The sequence below is a fragment of the Magallana gigas genome, chromosome 6 (genome assembly GCF_963853765.1).
Source record: "Magallana gigas chromosome 6, xbMagGiga1.1, whole genome shotgun sequence".
NCBI classification, from domain to species: Eukaryota; Metazoa; Mollusca; class Bivalvia; order Ostreida; family Ostreidae; genus Magallana; species Magallana gigas.
Window position 1 is genome coordinate 49,305,509 of NC_088858.1, and position 17,393 is coordinate 49,322,901.

The 17,393-nt window shown below is 31.3% G+C and overlaps 1 protein-coding gene across 1 annotated transcript; it reads right to left on the bottom strand.

Annotated features, from left to right (window-relative positions):
- Positions 1 to 10,194: 10,194 nt before the first annotated feature.
- Positions 10,195 to 13,553, bottom strand: LOC105322063 (ALX homeobox protein 1). The gene is made up of 3 exons (XM_011420584.4): positions 12,653 to 13,553; positions 12,252 to 12,457; positions 10,195 to 10,904 (listed from the first exon to the last, which is right to left on the bottom strand). Exons 1-3 carry the CDS (start codon positions 12,873 to 12,875, stop codon positions 10,458 to 10,460), a joined length of 876 nt encoding a protein of 291 aa, XP_011418886.2. The 5' UTR covers positions 12,876 to 13,553; the 3' UTR covers positions 10,195 to 10,457.
- Between the last annotated feature and the right edge of the window lie 3,840 nt (positions 13,554 to 17,393).

The window sequence follows — 17,393 nt, forward strand, 5'->3', positions numbered from 1 at the left end:
TAATTAAAAACATTTTGCAATATATTGTGTTTCTAGCAGGTTGATAAATTTTGATCTTTTAAAATAAGTATAACAGTTTATATGATCAACTTTTAATTTGAATTTTGATAAATAATTTGGAATAATATACATATGATAAAAGTGTTCCGTATGATGCATTTTTCGGACAACCAAGTGCTTTATTTTATCAAATGGTCTACTGTAGAGACTATTCCAATATTATAATCTTTTATTAAGATAGAGTACTAGTAGTTAATCAGTTATTAAATAAGCTATTTTATTTAGAAGTGATTTTTATGTCGTATACTAGTATCGGTAACAGTATCGTAACAATATTGGTAAGGTTATGATCTGAAATTCAAGTTTGTACTTTTAATTTTCTTATGGATACTTGAAAATGATGCACAATTCAAAGATCACATGATACCCATCTGTTTAGCTCAATTCGGGAGAAATGTTTTGTCAAATGGTAAAGCGGATTCATTTTACTGTGTTTGGTTTTGTTGGCTTTTGATTGTCCTTTGGTGGTTTTGTGATTTACTTTGAGAAATAAGTGTTCTGATAATCTTATGTTTTAACCCATACATTTTCCTAAACAATATATGTCAAAATTCAAATGACGAGTTAAAATTTTTGATAATAATTATCAATGATTCTTTTAATCTTTATATAACGAATATTAAATAACCTATTTTAAAATATATAAATTGTAAATCCAATTCTATAAAACCTTTGAAAATATAAATTACAAAAAAGCACACAAAGGGTTTGTTTTGCTTCTGAAATAAAAAGGAGTAAGTAACACACCTCACAATTGAATTTCATAGAAACTATTGATGCGATCTTCTGGAAATTCCCTGCATTTGTGAGTACGTCATGCTACTTTTGTATAATCCACGAATTGAAATATATATAATTAAAAGCGATTTTAAAATTTTTCTAGCATCTTTAATTTTCAAAAACCTTTTTGCGTCTGTTGGTATTACCATTGTTACAGTTGTCTGTTGGTAGTTAATTTTTAAAAACCTTTTTTTGGTCATTTGGTAGTTTTCAAAAACCTTTTGTTTCATTTGCTAGTTAGGGCTCTATTTTATTCTCCCGTGACCGATGAAATCCGTTCTTTAGTATTTGAGCTGTAACATAAGTTATTAATGACTAAATGTCCTCTTTATGTGGTATAATCTCATCATCTATCTCTGATACGTGTTATTTGCCTTGTCCTTTTTTAATATTCTATTTAGATTCTTTTTTAGCAGAAAAAATGGTTGTCAATTTTTAATTACACTGCGCAAATGTTCCAAATGCAAAAGGTGAAGTACTTTTTAAAAAAAACCTATTGAAAAAGTTGAAGCAATGCAAAAGAAAAGTAGGTGTTATTTTAAAATTCGGATGAATACTTTCTTAACATTAATTGTTAGCTGAATAAGAAAAAACCTAAATAATGGTATATGGTTAAAATTTTCGAGAAATGCCGAGCGTATCAAACTTAGGAGTATTCTTCTAGTTATGTTTTTCGATGGTTAAAATGAATACAAATATGTTTTTGTTTTATTAAAAGAACTCGCGCCAGGTTGCGCAACAACAAATACAAATGTTTAAAAGACTAAAATACACTCACAAAAAGTGTAAACTACAAACAAATGTTGATCTTAAAAAAAAAAGATTAAAGAAACGTATGTAAATGTTACAATTACAAGCGTATATCTAAATCTGGATCCGACAACCATAATGTGACTTTAAAATTAATAGGTTTGTAACCAACAATAGATTCATACTTTCTTTTATTTAATAGAAATACACCTAGATAAAGAACAAAAATTATCTTTTAAAAAGCAATGTATAGTAGATCTTTTAATCTTACATTTACCAGTACTACCACAACTGGGTTAGTTGTTGTTCTAAAACACACAGTGTTGTTGTTCTAAAACACACAGTGTCCATTTGTATCGAACGTTTAGTTAAGGTTGTGCAAAAGTGACAAACATGTCACTTATACTCAAAACATCAACGGTTAACAGATAATTTTTTAATTTCATATTCAAAATACAGGTATAAAGTTCTGATAACAGAAGTCATAGTAAATATAAAAATAGTATAGTATGACCAAATTATGCATAGATGACATTCTGTGGCATAGCACTGAACTCGATCAAGTAGCCTTTAGTACACTTTTAGTACACTTTAGTTCACCGGTTTGTTTGTATTTTGAATACTGATTGTCTATAAGACTATGGGCATCCAGGAACCTTATTTAACTGTGTCATTATAGTATTACCATTGTTACAATTACCGAGCGTCGGCCGCAATCACATGACACAAATATTGATGACCCGGGTCATAAACCTGAGCAATTCTTGGCGAACTTTTCATAGCTGCTAGACTGTTAAGTGGTGGTTTTTATGTCTGTCAAATTTCCACTAAATAAACATCATAAAAACACCATGGGAAATCCCTCAAACCAAACTAAACAAAACAAAAAACAAAATAAAATAAAATTAATAAATAAACAACAACATAAAAAGGAAAACGAAATACTAGAAAACAAAACACAAAAAACCCCCAAAAAGACAAAAAGACCAAAAAACCAAACTACACATGACACTAAAGCAGGAATTTAGTAAAAATGACATATAAAAGCATGCTATCCATACAAAAAAGTAAAATCAACCATAAATAGTTGTAAGTACTTTTTGGTGTAATAAATTAGATAAGAAACAGTAATTGTTAATACTGTGAAAGGCAATTAAAAGCTAAAAAAGAAGGAAAACACAATATTTTGAAAGCAATGAAGTTTGAAATCATTGAATACTCTCGTCATTTAAAAGATATGAAAGCTCGGGAAATTGTTATAGAGTATCATTTTTTTTCTATAAAGACGCCCAGTGTCTCATTTGAATGTAAATGGTTTTACATAGAATTGTCAGCAAACTGTTTTCTAAATGTTCCTTTTTTGTATGATCTTTATTCAGAATATCAATATAGACTGTTCCACCCGATGCCACGAATGTTGAGATTCTTTTATCTGGTTACTCTTGAACCAAATCTAAAATAAACTTGACACCTTGGCAACACCTTTCAGAAATGTTCCGATATTTTGCAATTTTCAAAATTTCATTTTCAACTCCGCAAATGAAAAATTGTAATTTTTATCCAAAAAGGAGAAAGTTTTGAGATAAAATAATATAAAAATGATTTGATATGCCTCCTCGTCTAAGAGTGGTTGTGGTTAGATATGCGCCGAAGAAACACAAACTGCTGGAACTGTTCATCGATGATTTATGCATATTTCATATTTTTTATTTGATTAGATATGGCTGTCTTTTTCTTTCGTTTTATGGCTGGGTTTATTCCAACAAAAGAATGTCTCGATCTGAAGGAGAAAAGGTCCATAGCGATCTAAAACACCGTGACATCCTTCTTTCAAGTAATATTGATTCAAACCAAAAAATTTAAAACCAACTCTGTTCTTTTCACAAATAAAATAAACAGATTGTAAAATATAGGAAATCATATTGCAATTATCATTAAAAAAATATTGTGTGCAACAATTACAACAAAGCGCCTTTTTCAGATAAGGAAATAATTTGCAATTTTTGTCCATACCCCATTATGTTTAAATTTTAGAAATTCAATAGAATAAAAGTTTTAAAAGCTCTAGTGTTTGATTGTAATAACAGTTGTTCCATTTTTCTCCTTTGATGTATCCTTTGTCTATAGTTGTTCATTCGAATGCAGAGCTTTTATGTTCACGTAACACTCTTAATGCAACTATATTCAAAACGAACATTCCTATGTTCTTGCTTTGATGTTGTGAATCGCCTTGACAAATCGAAAAAAACCACTAGGTAGTTAAGGAATTATATACATTGATTTCTGTTTTAGAGTTACCTTGTGCTCATTATATTCAAATTTTACAAAATCGAACTTATCCTAGTTTGAGAGAATCGATTGTAAATAATATCACTCAAAAGACGTGTACGAGTATTTCTATGAAAACCCAGTAAGCAAACCAAACAAATTGTTAACACCGACTTCATCAGTATATAACTTATATATGGTCGGAAGTTCAAAATTATTCGATTGACAATTGATTTTATATCGTTTGAAGAAGACAAAAATCAATTCAATAAATAGAAGTATAATTACCAATTTTTGGCGAAATCGTTACGATACGTTCTAATATGGTTACATTTTTCTTTAACTGCATGAAAATTCTATGAGAGTTTGAGAAATGTACCACATAGCATAAGAACATATATTTTCGTTTTTTCAAATATTATTCGTTAAAATGATGGGCCAGCCATTTTGTAAATAAGCATAATATGAGCAAACGATCATATTCAGATCAGAGATTGTTGACTTAAACCTATATAGTTATAATAAGTTAACAATATGACCAATGCAAAAATATATCAAAATTAATCATGATGTAAGATAAGATAAGATAATATAAGATTTACTTTTTGAGTAAATGGCCATTGAATATTTTGGAAAATTTAAAAAAATCCCTAAAAATTTTACATTATGATTTAGATTTTCTTAATTGTGAAAATAGTATACAAATTGCTTAACTCTTAACAGTTTAAGAGTTGCAGTGGGTCAAATGTACCAAATAGAAACAAAGCATTGGGTTTTCATTGACAATATTTACATAAGGTTTATATGAGGTCAATGATCATAATTTTGAGATATAGCGTATTTAAGCACTTTTCAATGTTTTTGTAGTGTGTGCCATGCGGTTATCTTAATGAAAATGTGAGATAAAAGCAGCAGAAAATATGCAAAATTATGTTGCTAAACATGTAAAAACCCCTACCTTTTGATATTATAGTACTGCCACAAATACTTCAGTGAAAAACAAAAATCTTAAAATGTTGTCCGAATTTCCTCTAATTTGCTAAAAGCTAATTTTGTTTTAGCCTATTTCCCTAATACAGAAAAAAATATTGAATATGTTTTGTCAACAATAATTCATTTCATTGATACTTTTTGTTTTTCTCATGAAATTGAGCTTTATAACGATTTGAATTTGAGAATTCAAAACTTGAGTGAACAACGTCCTTCAGTCTCAATAAATATAGAACAGACTAAACATACCCAAACAACATGTATATGCAAAGACCATATAGTTCGGGTGCAATTACGATGATTTTTGTATTTTTTTCAATAATATTGATTCTTGGTTTTTCATTCCTTGTAGAACACGCACCATCCGAAGTTTGAGTCTATCGAGGTCTGTACGAATATACTGGGGTTTGCTTGAAATTTGTGACCATCAATCAATTTGGTAAACATAACAGTTTTAAGCCTAGTAGTCTCATCAGAGTAATATATCATTATATGGAAAATTAATCTCTTGGATCAACTAATATCTATTATTATATGATTATAATATTATTGATTATCATATTATTATATGATATGATATTATATCTATTAACGAGAATTGGTTTTAAACTTATACATGAATTGATAAATATAAAATTCCAAGCAAAACATTTTGGTTTCCTTGAAAAATAATAAGAAATCCAAAGCAGTTTAATCCGTAGAAAGTTTGCTTCGTCTGCAGGAAATCAGCCCCGTTGAATTCTATATCTGGTAATTAATGAATACGTACTAGTATTAATTAATTACTAAATAATTGTATTAGAAAGAAAACAATCCATCATGATGTACATTGTGGATAAATAAGCCTACTTCAAATTCTAGTAATTATATAGTATTAGATTGCTATACTTACTAGTATATCATTGCGATAAGTAGAAATGATGGTCTTGGGCGTTTGCTCTTGTACATGTAGTAAAAAGCTACTTTGAGATCGGAAAATATATAAAGATTTTTGGGTTATGCAATTCAGATAAAATTAGAATATTCTAAATTCTAGTTTTGATTTTTGATTATATTTTACAAAATTAGCGCCGCTTGATAATTTCAACTGCACGATTAATTTGAGTGATTAATTTGCAATGTATTCTTCGGGTCAAACATTTACCAATATTACCTATATTGTACAAAAATATTGTAGAGGTAATGATTTATACAGTGTTTTACATTTTAATGAGCATTGCGTCGGATAAGGTACATCAATAAGTAATGATTGATAAAAATCTTCCTGTAGCTACATTAATTGGGTAATTTGAGTTTCACATTCTCTACGAGAAATACAGTTAGGAGTGAATTTATAATGCAATGCCAGTGAAGACTTCATTTCATTTCATTTCATTTCATTTTATTTATTCTCATATTGTATAAAACAACATAGAGAAAATATACAATACATACAATATTATACAAAAAGCAAGAGTGTATACTGTACACATAGAGTTGACTCTCTTATTAATAATATTGATAAATTTACATAAGTTATTAATAACAGCTAATTTGTTACATGAAAATAATTCAAAAAATTTGAAAGCATATGGTCGTCTAAAATACATTAATGGTAAATAAGCTTTTCTATATTCTTTCAATTCCGGACATATCATAATATAGTGATATTCGTCGCCAATGTAATTTTTACATAAATTACAAAATCGTTGATTTCTAGGTACATTGTTCCATCTGCCTGTCTCAATTGGCAGTTTATGGTTGCTTGATCTAAATCTAACTAATGTAGTAATGTTATTCATATAAGCACCAGAGTTTATGTAATTTCTAGGTACAAAAATGTTATTGGTAAACAAGTTATAGATCAATCCTTTACAAGATGCGTTACAATCAGAGATGACTGCACTGTTAACTGTGCTTTGACTTGGACTAGAATAGCAAAGGCAACACATGATTCTATGGACGATTTTTAGGAAACAAAGGAAAATAGTATACAGTCAGTAACAAACCTTATGAGTACTAGATACCGACCATTAAGAGTGAATTATTTTTCTTCAAATAAGAGATCAGTCAATTTGAGAATATCAACTAAAAACAGTCTTAATTTGTATACTAGTACTCATAGTTTTCGGATTAAGTACCCATATAAAATTGAGAATTGCTGCATTTGAAGGCTTGTGTGTGTGTTTTGAAAATTCATGAAATGAATTTAATGATTATCAGTAGTTAGTGGGATGTCGGATGTCTCTTGTTAAAATTGGTATGCAATATGTAGGCCCCTTATGTTTAGTACATGAGTATTAGAAGTAAAATGCGAAACTTGCGGCCGTGAATTTATACTGTAAAATAACAAGAAAAGTTGGTAGATGGAACATAGTAAACAATACACCGTAATTTTCTGACATGTGAAGCTGCGACATACATATGGTACAAGTTGTCAACTCTTTGCAGGGAAAGGTCCAAAAAGCTGGAAAATCATGAAAAATTGGCGTCGTATGAAAAAGTAAAATCTATACAAAAAAAAAAAAATAATAACCACTAATAGAAGTGGAGCTCCAAAGACACTCCCCCTCTCACCCACCTGGTTACAATAAAAAAAAAACCTGTTCCATGCCACCTATTGAAATGATAATTGTGAATTTAAAATTCCTTAACAGAACTAATTTTTTAATTGATCATATCATGATTTTTGCTGTAATCATTGACTACCTCTGCATGCACAACACAGTTAAGAGATAACGATTACTATACAATACTACAATATGCCTACCAACGACAGACAATCTTTTGAGATTTTTGTTTTAAAGGATACGATTTTTTTTTTTACACATTCACAATTATCAGCAAATAGCCGGGGCCACTGCGTCCCAAGACCATATATTGAGATCAGAATTAAGTAAAAAAAACATTAAATTGATATAACTATTGATTTTTAACTTTTAATTTTGAAAATAAAATGACATTTTCATCATGTGTTTGATTTGTATGTCATATAAGCTTTTAACTTATTCCAGACGTTGTATGGGCGTCTTCCAGACGTTATACGTAGTACAATGTATTTCAGACGTTGTATGGAGTAATCCAGACGTTGTACGGAGTATTCCAGACATTGTATGGAGTATTCAAGACGTTGTACGGACATATTCCAGACATTGTACGTTGTACAGATGTATTCCAGACGTTGTAAGGAGTATTCCACACGTTGTAAGGACGCTGTAAGAAGTATTTAAGACGTTGTACGGTGTATTTTAGACGTTGTATGGAGTATTCAAGACGTTGTACAGATTGTATTCCAGACGTTGTACGGATGTATTTCAGATGTTTTACGGACATATTCCAGACATTGTACGTTGTACAGATGTATTCCAGACGTTGTACGGAGTATTCCAGACGTTATACGAATGTATTCCAGGAGTTGCTCGATACCCGTGCAGTCTGTGTTTTACACACAGATGGTCGTGTTTTCATACAATTTTGTCTTAAAATTTTAATTAGAGGCCTATGCATCACCTGAATTCGGAGGAGAAATGTAATATAATATCAAAGAAATTCATTTATTGCATGTGCAGTACAATTAAGATCTTTTTGTGTTTAAAATATAATTTACGAACATACTAAGGAGAGTTAAAACAAAGACGAAAATTACTGGCAATTTTCATCCATAAATAAGTAATACAGTTCTGTTTGATTCTCACGAAGTTCTTTACAAAGCAAGGAAAACTTATCTTCTCCCGTTCGCATGTGTCTGGATATTCGTCTTATTTATCCGTCAAAACTAAAGTGGCTTCGTGTCGTTAATCACTTCTAGTTAAATTAACGTTTTATCAAAGTGTGCAATAAAAGATTAAAAGACTCCACATACAATCAGATAAAACGACTCCACAAACAAACTTTTAAAGATACATGTCTTAATTCCATGCTATTTTTTAACTATAGGAAAGTATTTTGAACTACATATATATATATTACGCGCTACGGAATATGTCAAGCGTTGGTTGCTTGTTAGACTTTACAAGGTTATTTTATTCTTATGAACACTTCATTCCTTCGCTGATATTCATTGCATTACTTAAAAATATCAGATTTTTATGGAAATGAAATAATTAAGTAGGTAATCATATGCATTTTAAAAAAGGCACAGTGTCTTTTAAGAAGAAACCCTTTAATCCCATGAGATCCAAAAGCATACAAGCACGCATGCGTACATCCTTGCGTACTCTGGCGTCCTACAAGTAATGGTGTTTGAATGGCGCTAAATGTGAAATTTTCATACTTAGATACTAAAACGAGTTCACGAAAGACTAAATGATACAATTCTCATTATTTACGTATAGGTGTATTCTGTAAACTCTGTAAAAGCACGAATCAAAACATCAACTCTGGTCTCTCCCTTTTCTGTTCCATTTCAGCGTGCCTCTTTGTCGATTTTAACAACATCCCATTAGTTATCAAAGACACAACATGTTTTATACGTATGTGTTTTATATTCTTGTGTTCTTAAGTACATTGTTGTTTAAGGGTTATTACAACAATGAGTCCGCATTAAGCTGTTGTTACCGTAGAACTCTGTCTTGCTGCGGAATAAAACAGACATCACTTGCCCAGAACCAACCACGTATTAAGTGCAGGTACAAACTACTTTTGCATTATTGGAAACTTATTTAAAGTTGGGTGATTAACTAGGAGTTAATTAGGCTGAAATACGATAATCAGAGACAGGTCATCCCCCATTTCTATGAGTGAATCGAGATAAACCGAGTCATTAGCATGATTGACAAACATATACTGGTTGTTGTCATTGACTTTAGGGGTTCTGCTGGTAGTTTAGCCCCGCCGCAAGATAAGGGTGGATCTGTTTTACACAAAAGAACACACTGGCTTGTTTTACATGATAATGGAAACAGTTGTCAATGCCGGTTTGATATCTTATTTTGCTAATTATTGTATTGTTAATTAAAGATTTCATAGATTGTGTATGATCTTTAGCTAAATATTATACAGCTTTTGACGATGATAATGGCGATTCTTTATGGTAATTAAGCATATATGCATATCTTGCTCACAAAGTCTGCTGCGTGGTATTAAAATTAAAAACAGTTGCACCAGTTATTTATTTTTATCGGTTTGCAAACTCACTAACAACAAGCTCCTAGTGCATTCCCCTCAAATTGTGTACAGGAGAACTGAAATAGATTTGATGTTAGGTGCTGCACCCTTTTGCACGCAATGTATCAATTGAAAATATCACAGCGGCCAACGGGGGGCTCAGTTCAATTGCAATTCAAACAAGGACAGTTTTCAAATAGTACATTTTGAAGGGATAAGCACATCATTTCAATGATATTTGTTAAAAATAATGAAATCACCATATTTTTGACAATTTATTAACAACAATCATAATCTAGTTTTTTGGCATCTCACAACATTTCAACTGCATGTGTCTGTGAAGAGGACACGTGACTAAATCTACTGAACGGTGTTTTATTTTTTTGTCTCTGGATTATCCAGCTACCCGGCTAACTGGAGGGGAGCAATAAATAAAGACTTCGATGACAAACGAAGAATACTGACATAGCGACAATGTTCAGCATATAGTGTTCAAGCCTACCCACGTGAATAACCCGAAGCTGTCATTTTTCATTGGTATTGTCATGGTCCCCGGAGTCTGCATTGTGGATTGAATTTATTGCACTGTCTGAAACATGTTCTTTATCGCTAGATGGCGCATCACCACATTGTTCACGTGACTGATTCAGAAATGTCTGTTCGGAAAGTTTTGGTTTTTTGCTATAGTCGACAATGTGTTCGGTCTCCTCGTCCTCTGAGCTTGTAGAGAAGCTGCTCTCACTGAATGCGGCGCTAGAGTTTGCACAGTCTTCACTGACGTCATCGTCAACACACACCTCAACATCATCGAGGCCTTCCGATGAACCAGCAGATCCCGAGGTTTCCGAGTGGTCTTTGTCTTTGTTCTGTTCCGCTTTATCCACAGAACTGCCTGATTTTGTGCGCGATTTACTTAATTCTTCCTCTCTTTTTTGTTTCCTCCATTTTGCCCTCCTATTCTTAAACCAAACCTAAAATCATAAAAACATTAATTTATAACGTAAATCCAAGAAAAAAAGGTATATATTACTTTATGATTTTTATTGCAAACACCTGCGCTTTTAAAAAGAATAATTGGTTTGCGTTTAGAAATTATCTGTTGAAATTCATGTAGAAAGGCATTTACAAAGATTGAAATCTTTGAACTTCGTTAACCATATTCAAACCTAGAAGATAAAAATACGATGGGATTACTTAGTCGATTTACGTTGTGTTTATTGCGAAATTACTTTGAAAAAATGATTTTATGGCTTTATGATATCACTTACGGCGAATTTTAAGCAATTTGCGTTGCATAACAATAAAAAATAAGGACACCTGACGAAGGGGTAACACAACAATCACAGACTCTACTTATCGAGGTATTTTTAAGGATAACTCGGGCTACATGTGTTCAATTTTCAAATTTCTATTTTAGTGCAAAAAAAAAAAGGATAAGAAAATTTCTTAATAAAAATGAAAATTGATATCACAAAGGGCTTTCAAAGGCGAAACATAAACTTTCTCATGTACAAAAATGTATGCAGAGTTCCTTTGATATTTGACGAAAAACAAATTGTGGCGATGAAAAGCTGCTTCCAATCTTTATAAATCCAGATTTTAAAACGTTAATGTGCAAGATGTAATCGCATGTTATTTAAACCTGAATAAAGGAAATAGAAATTTATGACGAGTGAAAAAGGTCCCCTTTGTATGTAGATAGTGCGATATCAACACGGAGTGTACGTATGAATGAAATTAAGATTTGGATGATAAAAAGCACAGTGCGACCGTGGGCTTCCGGCTATGTTAGAATAAGTGTTTTGGTGGTTTTACCCTGTTATTAAAAAATGTAAACAACGTTTCTATGATCTTTCCGATCAAATTTTCTCATCATCGAGGGTAAATAAAGATATAGTTGACTTAAAAGCTAGCTGCTATTGTTTAAATATTAGCACAAGTTTGTGGGTGGTTTTTATTTTGTTTTGTTTGTTTCCATGAATAATTTCATTAAATTTAGATTTATTATTTTCAAACAGTATTATTTATGATGCGCATTTATTTATAGACTATAAAGAACGAATGAATACGTTGTTTTATAAAAATTACTGTTTTATTATTACCGTTTTTGCCAAAAAAAAATGATTAAATATTCTCTGAAAAATTTACAGAATAAACTAATATTAAACAAAATATTTTGATAATATTTATTATACATATTCAAAAGTTTCGGCCAAAGATTTAGAGCGCTTATATCAAATTAAATAAATTAGCAATTTTATTAATCTTATTTGGAGTAAGTCATTATTTTATGCATTATTTGAAATAACTGATTTTACCTCAACTCTTTCCTCTTTCAGGTCTACTTTCATGGCTAGTTCCTCCCGAAGCATCACATCCGGATAATGTGTTTTCTGAAAAGTGTTCTCCAACTCTTCCAGTTGCTCTTCGGTAAAAATAGTGCGATGTCGTCGTTTTCGCTTTTGTCCCAGTTTATCAAAGTCAAATGAGTTGAATAAACCTTGAAAAGGATGTTGGTACCGAGCTAAGAAAAATTTGAAAAAATGAATGAATATACAATGCAAAATTTAAATACACAAAAATAATTATCGAAACTTGTTTTTCGTATTTCTTTAAGACTTTACGCATAAAAAAACCTTTTTAGTATTTATTTAAATTACAGAAAGTTTAAGTAAAATTATGCATGGGTTTAAAATCTGAAAATTGATGAAATTCTTACCATAATAGTCTCGCTGTAGCTGAGTGAGATGGGATATGGAATATGGCGGTGGTCTGACTTCAGGTGTCGTCTGCTGCAGACTCAAAGGACGAGGGGAGAGAATATTATCTATGGTGAATAAGGTAGGATTGTTGCTGCGAGAAGTTGCCGCCAACAGACCTATCTGGTAGTTCCGCAAACAGGCTAATTGCTCGGCGGAGTACGGGTACGGAAAGTGCTGCATTTTACCGCTGTCCTAAACTGTTTAGTTTTTTATCCGGGGTACGAAGATCTTATATACGATGCTCTTCTAAGACAATTTCCCTCTTAGCGTCAACAGAGTGTCATCCACGAATAAAGGAACCTCTAAGGAACAATGCTGAATTAACGCACATAGGTTCTTTGTCCTTCTATCCTTTGGTAATTGTTCGGATAATGTCAGTTTAAAAATTTGTCAAAAGGGTGTAGTTTTGATTTAAACACAATTTCTTAGACAGTCCTTCCAGCAACAAGGGATTAGGCACCAATAACATTTGTTAAAACTCTTTAGAGCAAAAAGAATTACATACTTGAGCCAATCAAAACAGCGGATTGAGTTAGCTCCGCCCCCTTTATTACCATTTTGCCAAACTTGTCATCCGCTGTAATATTTATTGCATAATATGCCTTCAGATCATGTGATTAAACAAACAAACATACTTTAATATTTTATGCGCTTTCTTTTCATACCGTTAAGAACATGATTTTTAAAAATGATAACATTCCGATCAGAACCGTGATAATGAGACGGGTAGGTATTTTGAGATCTTCAGAAATATGATCGTGTGTAGAAATATCACGAAAAAGTAATGAAAAAATTGAATAATATCGCTATAAAAATATGGAGGAACCGAGATTCCCCCAATTATTATTATTATGGGTAAAAGGGAATTTGAATGCGTGTGTGAAATAAAAAAATCCGTAAAAGAATTGTGCAGTTGTAATAAATATTCAAGTTTCTTGTCATTGAATTGAGAAACATTTACGAGGGATCTTTATTTGTTTTTCTTGTCAATAATTCAAATAATATTTACAAATTAAGATGTTTACGGGTACAAATCCATGAATGTAATCAAATAAGAATTTACTTCAAATTTTTAGTTTTATGTTTAAATATGCATAAATAATAAATATGTTTAAATAGTAAATATGTTTAAATAATAAATATGTTTAAATAATAACAAACAAAAATAAATATCTTAACATGATAGCAGAATAATTTAAAAAAAATAAATAAAAAATAAAGCAGATTTGAAACTCTTCTTGAATAAATTATATTTACTTAACCTTTACAGTTGTATTGCAGAATTCTTTCCCTCTTTCAATCGAATTATTGTAATATCCATGGTTTTTCCTCCTTAATTGAAAATATGATAATTAAGGGGTGTATTAACCCTATGATTTTGCACTTAATGTTACAGAAATATTTAAAGATTTGATTTAAAATTTAGATTAATTTTTTTTATTTATTTATGTGATATGCAGTTTGAAACTAAAAATGCCATTATATTGGGAAAAAATGCCTTTTTAGAAAAAAAAATATATCAAACTTTTTAGTTTAACCATTTTACATAGGAATTTAGAATGAATACGTAAGGTAACGGATAAACAAATTAAATCGGGTATTTAGCCCGAACATTGACCAACTATCGCCTATTAACGATGTTGTGACATGGTTAAGAAAACAAAATTGACCACACCGCCTTGACACGTCAATCGGAAGGTAAATCCCGCAAACACTTCAATCTGTAGGTAATTAAGATATCTTTATTCGAATGCCAGGTAGTTTGTTTATTTTCACCTGAAGAGGTGTAAAAGAGCACCTCGTCGCTATCATTTCTTATCACATAAGTCAAAACAAATAAACATTCAAATAATTTATTTATCAACCTTCCAATCAGGTGATTTTAGAAATATTTTGACTGTGATTTTAGTTGACGGTTCATTTGTGTGCTGTACAAATACACTTGCCACAATGTACACACAATCACATTTTAACGAGGCTCTGACAATTTCACTTTGTTAAATAGTCCATTATCTACACCCCTGGCGCTCGGGAGTCATTGAGTTAATCCGAACAATTAGAAAATGACATTAATCCAATCCACTAGAAATCTCAAAAGATGCTCAGAGTTAAGATTTAAGTAACTCAAGCAAATTTTTCTACTTAATTCGCAAAACGCAAAAAGAAAGTTAAGTTTATTCAACATAGCAAAACGCAGAAAATATCGCAGCTGCTGACAAAATAACAGGATTTCATGTTCATCAACAAACTATATTTACCCTTTTAAAAATCATATTTTGAAACGAAGTTCACAGAACGTCAAATGCATTTTTATTTGGTTTCATGGGCACAATTAGAAACAAATAGGAATGGGAAGAGGCTTAGAAGATCCCGCCGCTATTCCATCTTTCTCTCTCTCTCTCTTACATTTTTGTACAAAATACTAAATTGTTATCACGTAATGCATTGAAGTAACAAAAACATATGTGTCATCCAAGCAAACAAATATTTACAGCTGGTATGTATTTATGTACCTTCTAAAAATCTTGAATATGCGTTTGCGATGTGGTTTATAAATTTATTTCATTTTTTAAATCAATTATATTGATAAAAGTGCTCTTTCGGATATTATCTTTCTTTTCATTTCTAGAATTTTGCACTGCAAAAAAATATACATTGGACCATATGTTTCATGTTTCGTGTACTTGACATATTAAGGGTTTGTGACACGCCCGAGTCAAATTTCCTGGAGAAGCAAGTGCGCGGACAGGTCGCTTCAATCTATTACCCATTGACCGCCTGGGAGCTCGACATAGTTTCCTAGACATTAACTTACCGTTGTAAAACACCAATAATCCGCGGTCGTTGGAGCGGTATTACAGCATCACTATTACAAAAGCGGAAGTCATCAATATTGAAAAGTAAAGATAATCACTAAAAATGGATCGAAAAATTATCTTAAGAATTGGTAACTGTGAGAAAAGCAATAAAACGCAAAGATTGTCAAGTTTAAAAAAGCTTTGGCTCTATATCAAAGGGATATTCCTTTGAAGTAGTAATTGAATATCAGTGTAGTAGCGGTCTTTAATAATTATTGCAGCAATGACATTAAAAATAACAGGAACTTTCGTTGACGCGGATTTCGGATTTGCATGCACACCACGAAGGGTCATATAGCTTCGATATTGACTGATAAATATATGATTTATGTATACTGGGTATCGTTAAGGGACATCCTTTTTCCTATCTTTTTTCTCTCTTTCTGTCTTTCGTCTTCTGTTTCTTAATTCTTCATTACAGGTTACATATACACGCGTGTTAATGAAAAAAGGTTATTTTCTATAATCGTCACATCTATGCGATAAAGGAATAAACTTGACTGTTTTGATTGTTTTTTAATGGTCCTAGATTTTGATTAAAAAAAAAACAAGATTAAAAAATTACTCTTTAAAATATGAAATGATTATAACTCCAACAATTGTTTATTAATCAGAATAATCTCTGTCTCGTTATAATCAACGTACACTAACTTGTAATCTTGCAGCTTTATGAAAACATAGAGTTTTAATACCATTGATCTCAAATATAAAGAAAATTAGGTTCTGCTTTTGATAAAACAGCAAATAATTCATTGTATTCAGTGCCTTTTCTGTGCATAAGTCAAAGATCATGTCTTAATTCCGTTGAAACAATTAAACATAAAATATCTTGTTTGCCATCCTAAAATTAATTCTTTCACCCTCTTATTCTTTCTCTCATTTTCAGAATATATTTGCATAAATCTCATTTCCTTAGCTGAACTCATCTGATATTACCCAGTAATCCCCGTGTTTGAATAATTAATGAATATATTAAACATAAAAAACAAAGAGATCTTCCGGGTTTTGTTTTCGTTAATCGCATTTGTCAATTTCTCGTCCTCTAAATCTCACTCGGAGATCGCTTAGATAACATGTACATCAATTGATTCGTTTGCCTAACGGTAGAGATAACAGTTTACAAGATGGACGAGAATGATAACGTGTCGGCACACCTTGAGCGCTAAACACATTTCTCTCATAACGGCTTCATTTGTAAGATTAAGTCCCCAGGTAAAAAGGTTTTATTTACTTTTAATGAAGGTGTTAGTATGTAATAAGTATGTAACAGAGTTTGGGAAGAGCCCGTATCAATATACAAACGCAGCCGATCGGAGTTATGTGAATTCCTATAATGTAATAAAAATAAATAATCGTATAGTTACCTTTATCAAATTAACATTAGATCATCGTAATTCATCAGTTCCTTGATCAAATTTACAAGTTTTAAGATAGAATTTACTTTAGAAATCAAAGAACCGGAATTTATCTGATACATAAATCTCGGGACTTGGTCATTGTAACAAGATTGTGCCTTATTTAGCTCATGGGATTGACGTATGTTTTATATAATCGATTGCCGATTTACAGAAAATGAGATGTATGCAAAGACAAATAAATGACAAATTCAAAAGTTGATGCATTTTGACAGCCATTTCATTACCAACTCTCGAGTAATTTCACATCGCGCCAAAAAACCACCAAGAAATACCGAGTCATGATTGAGGAACCTGTGAATTATAAATACATGTATGTATTCAGCCCAGGTGACTCAATAGCTTGTATAATGAAGGATGCGGTCTGTAAGTTTTACAAAGAAAAGTTTCAAATAAAAAAATACCGTGAGAGCGCATTAGCGACC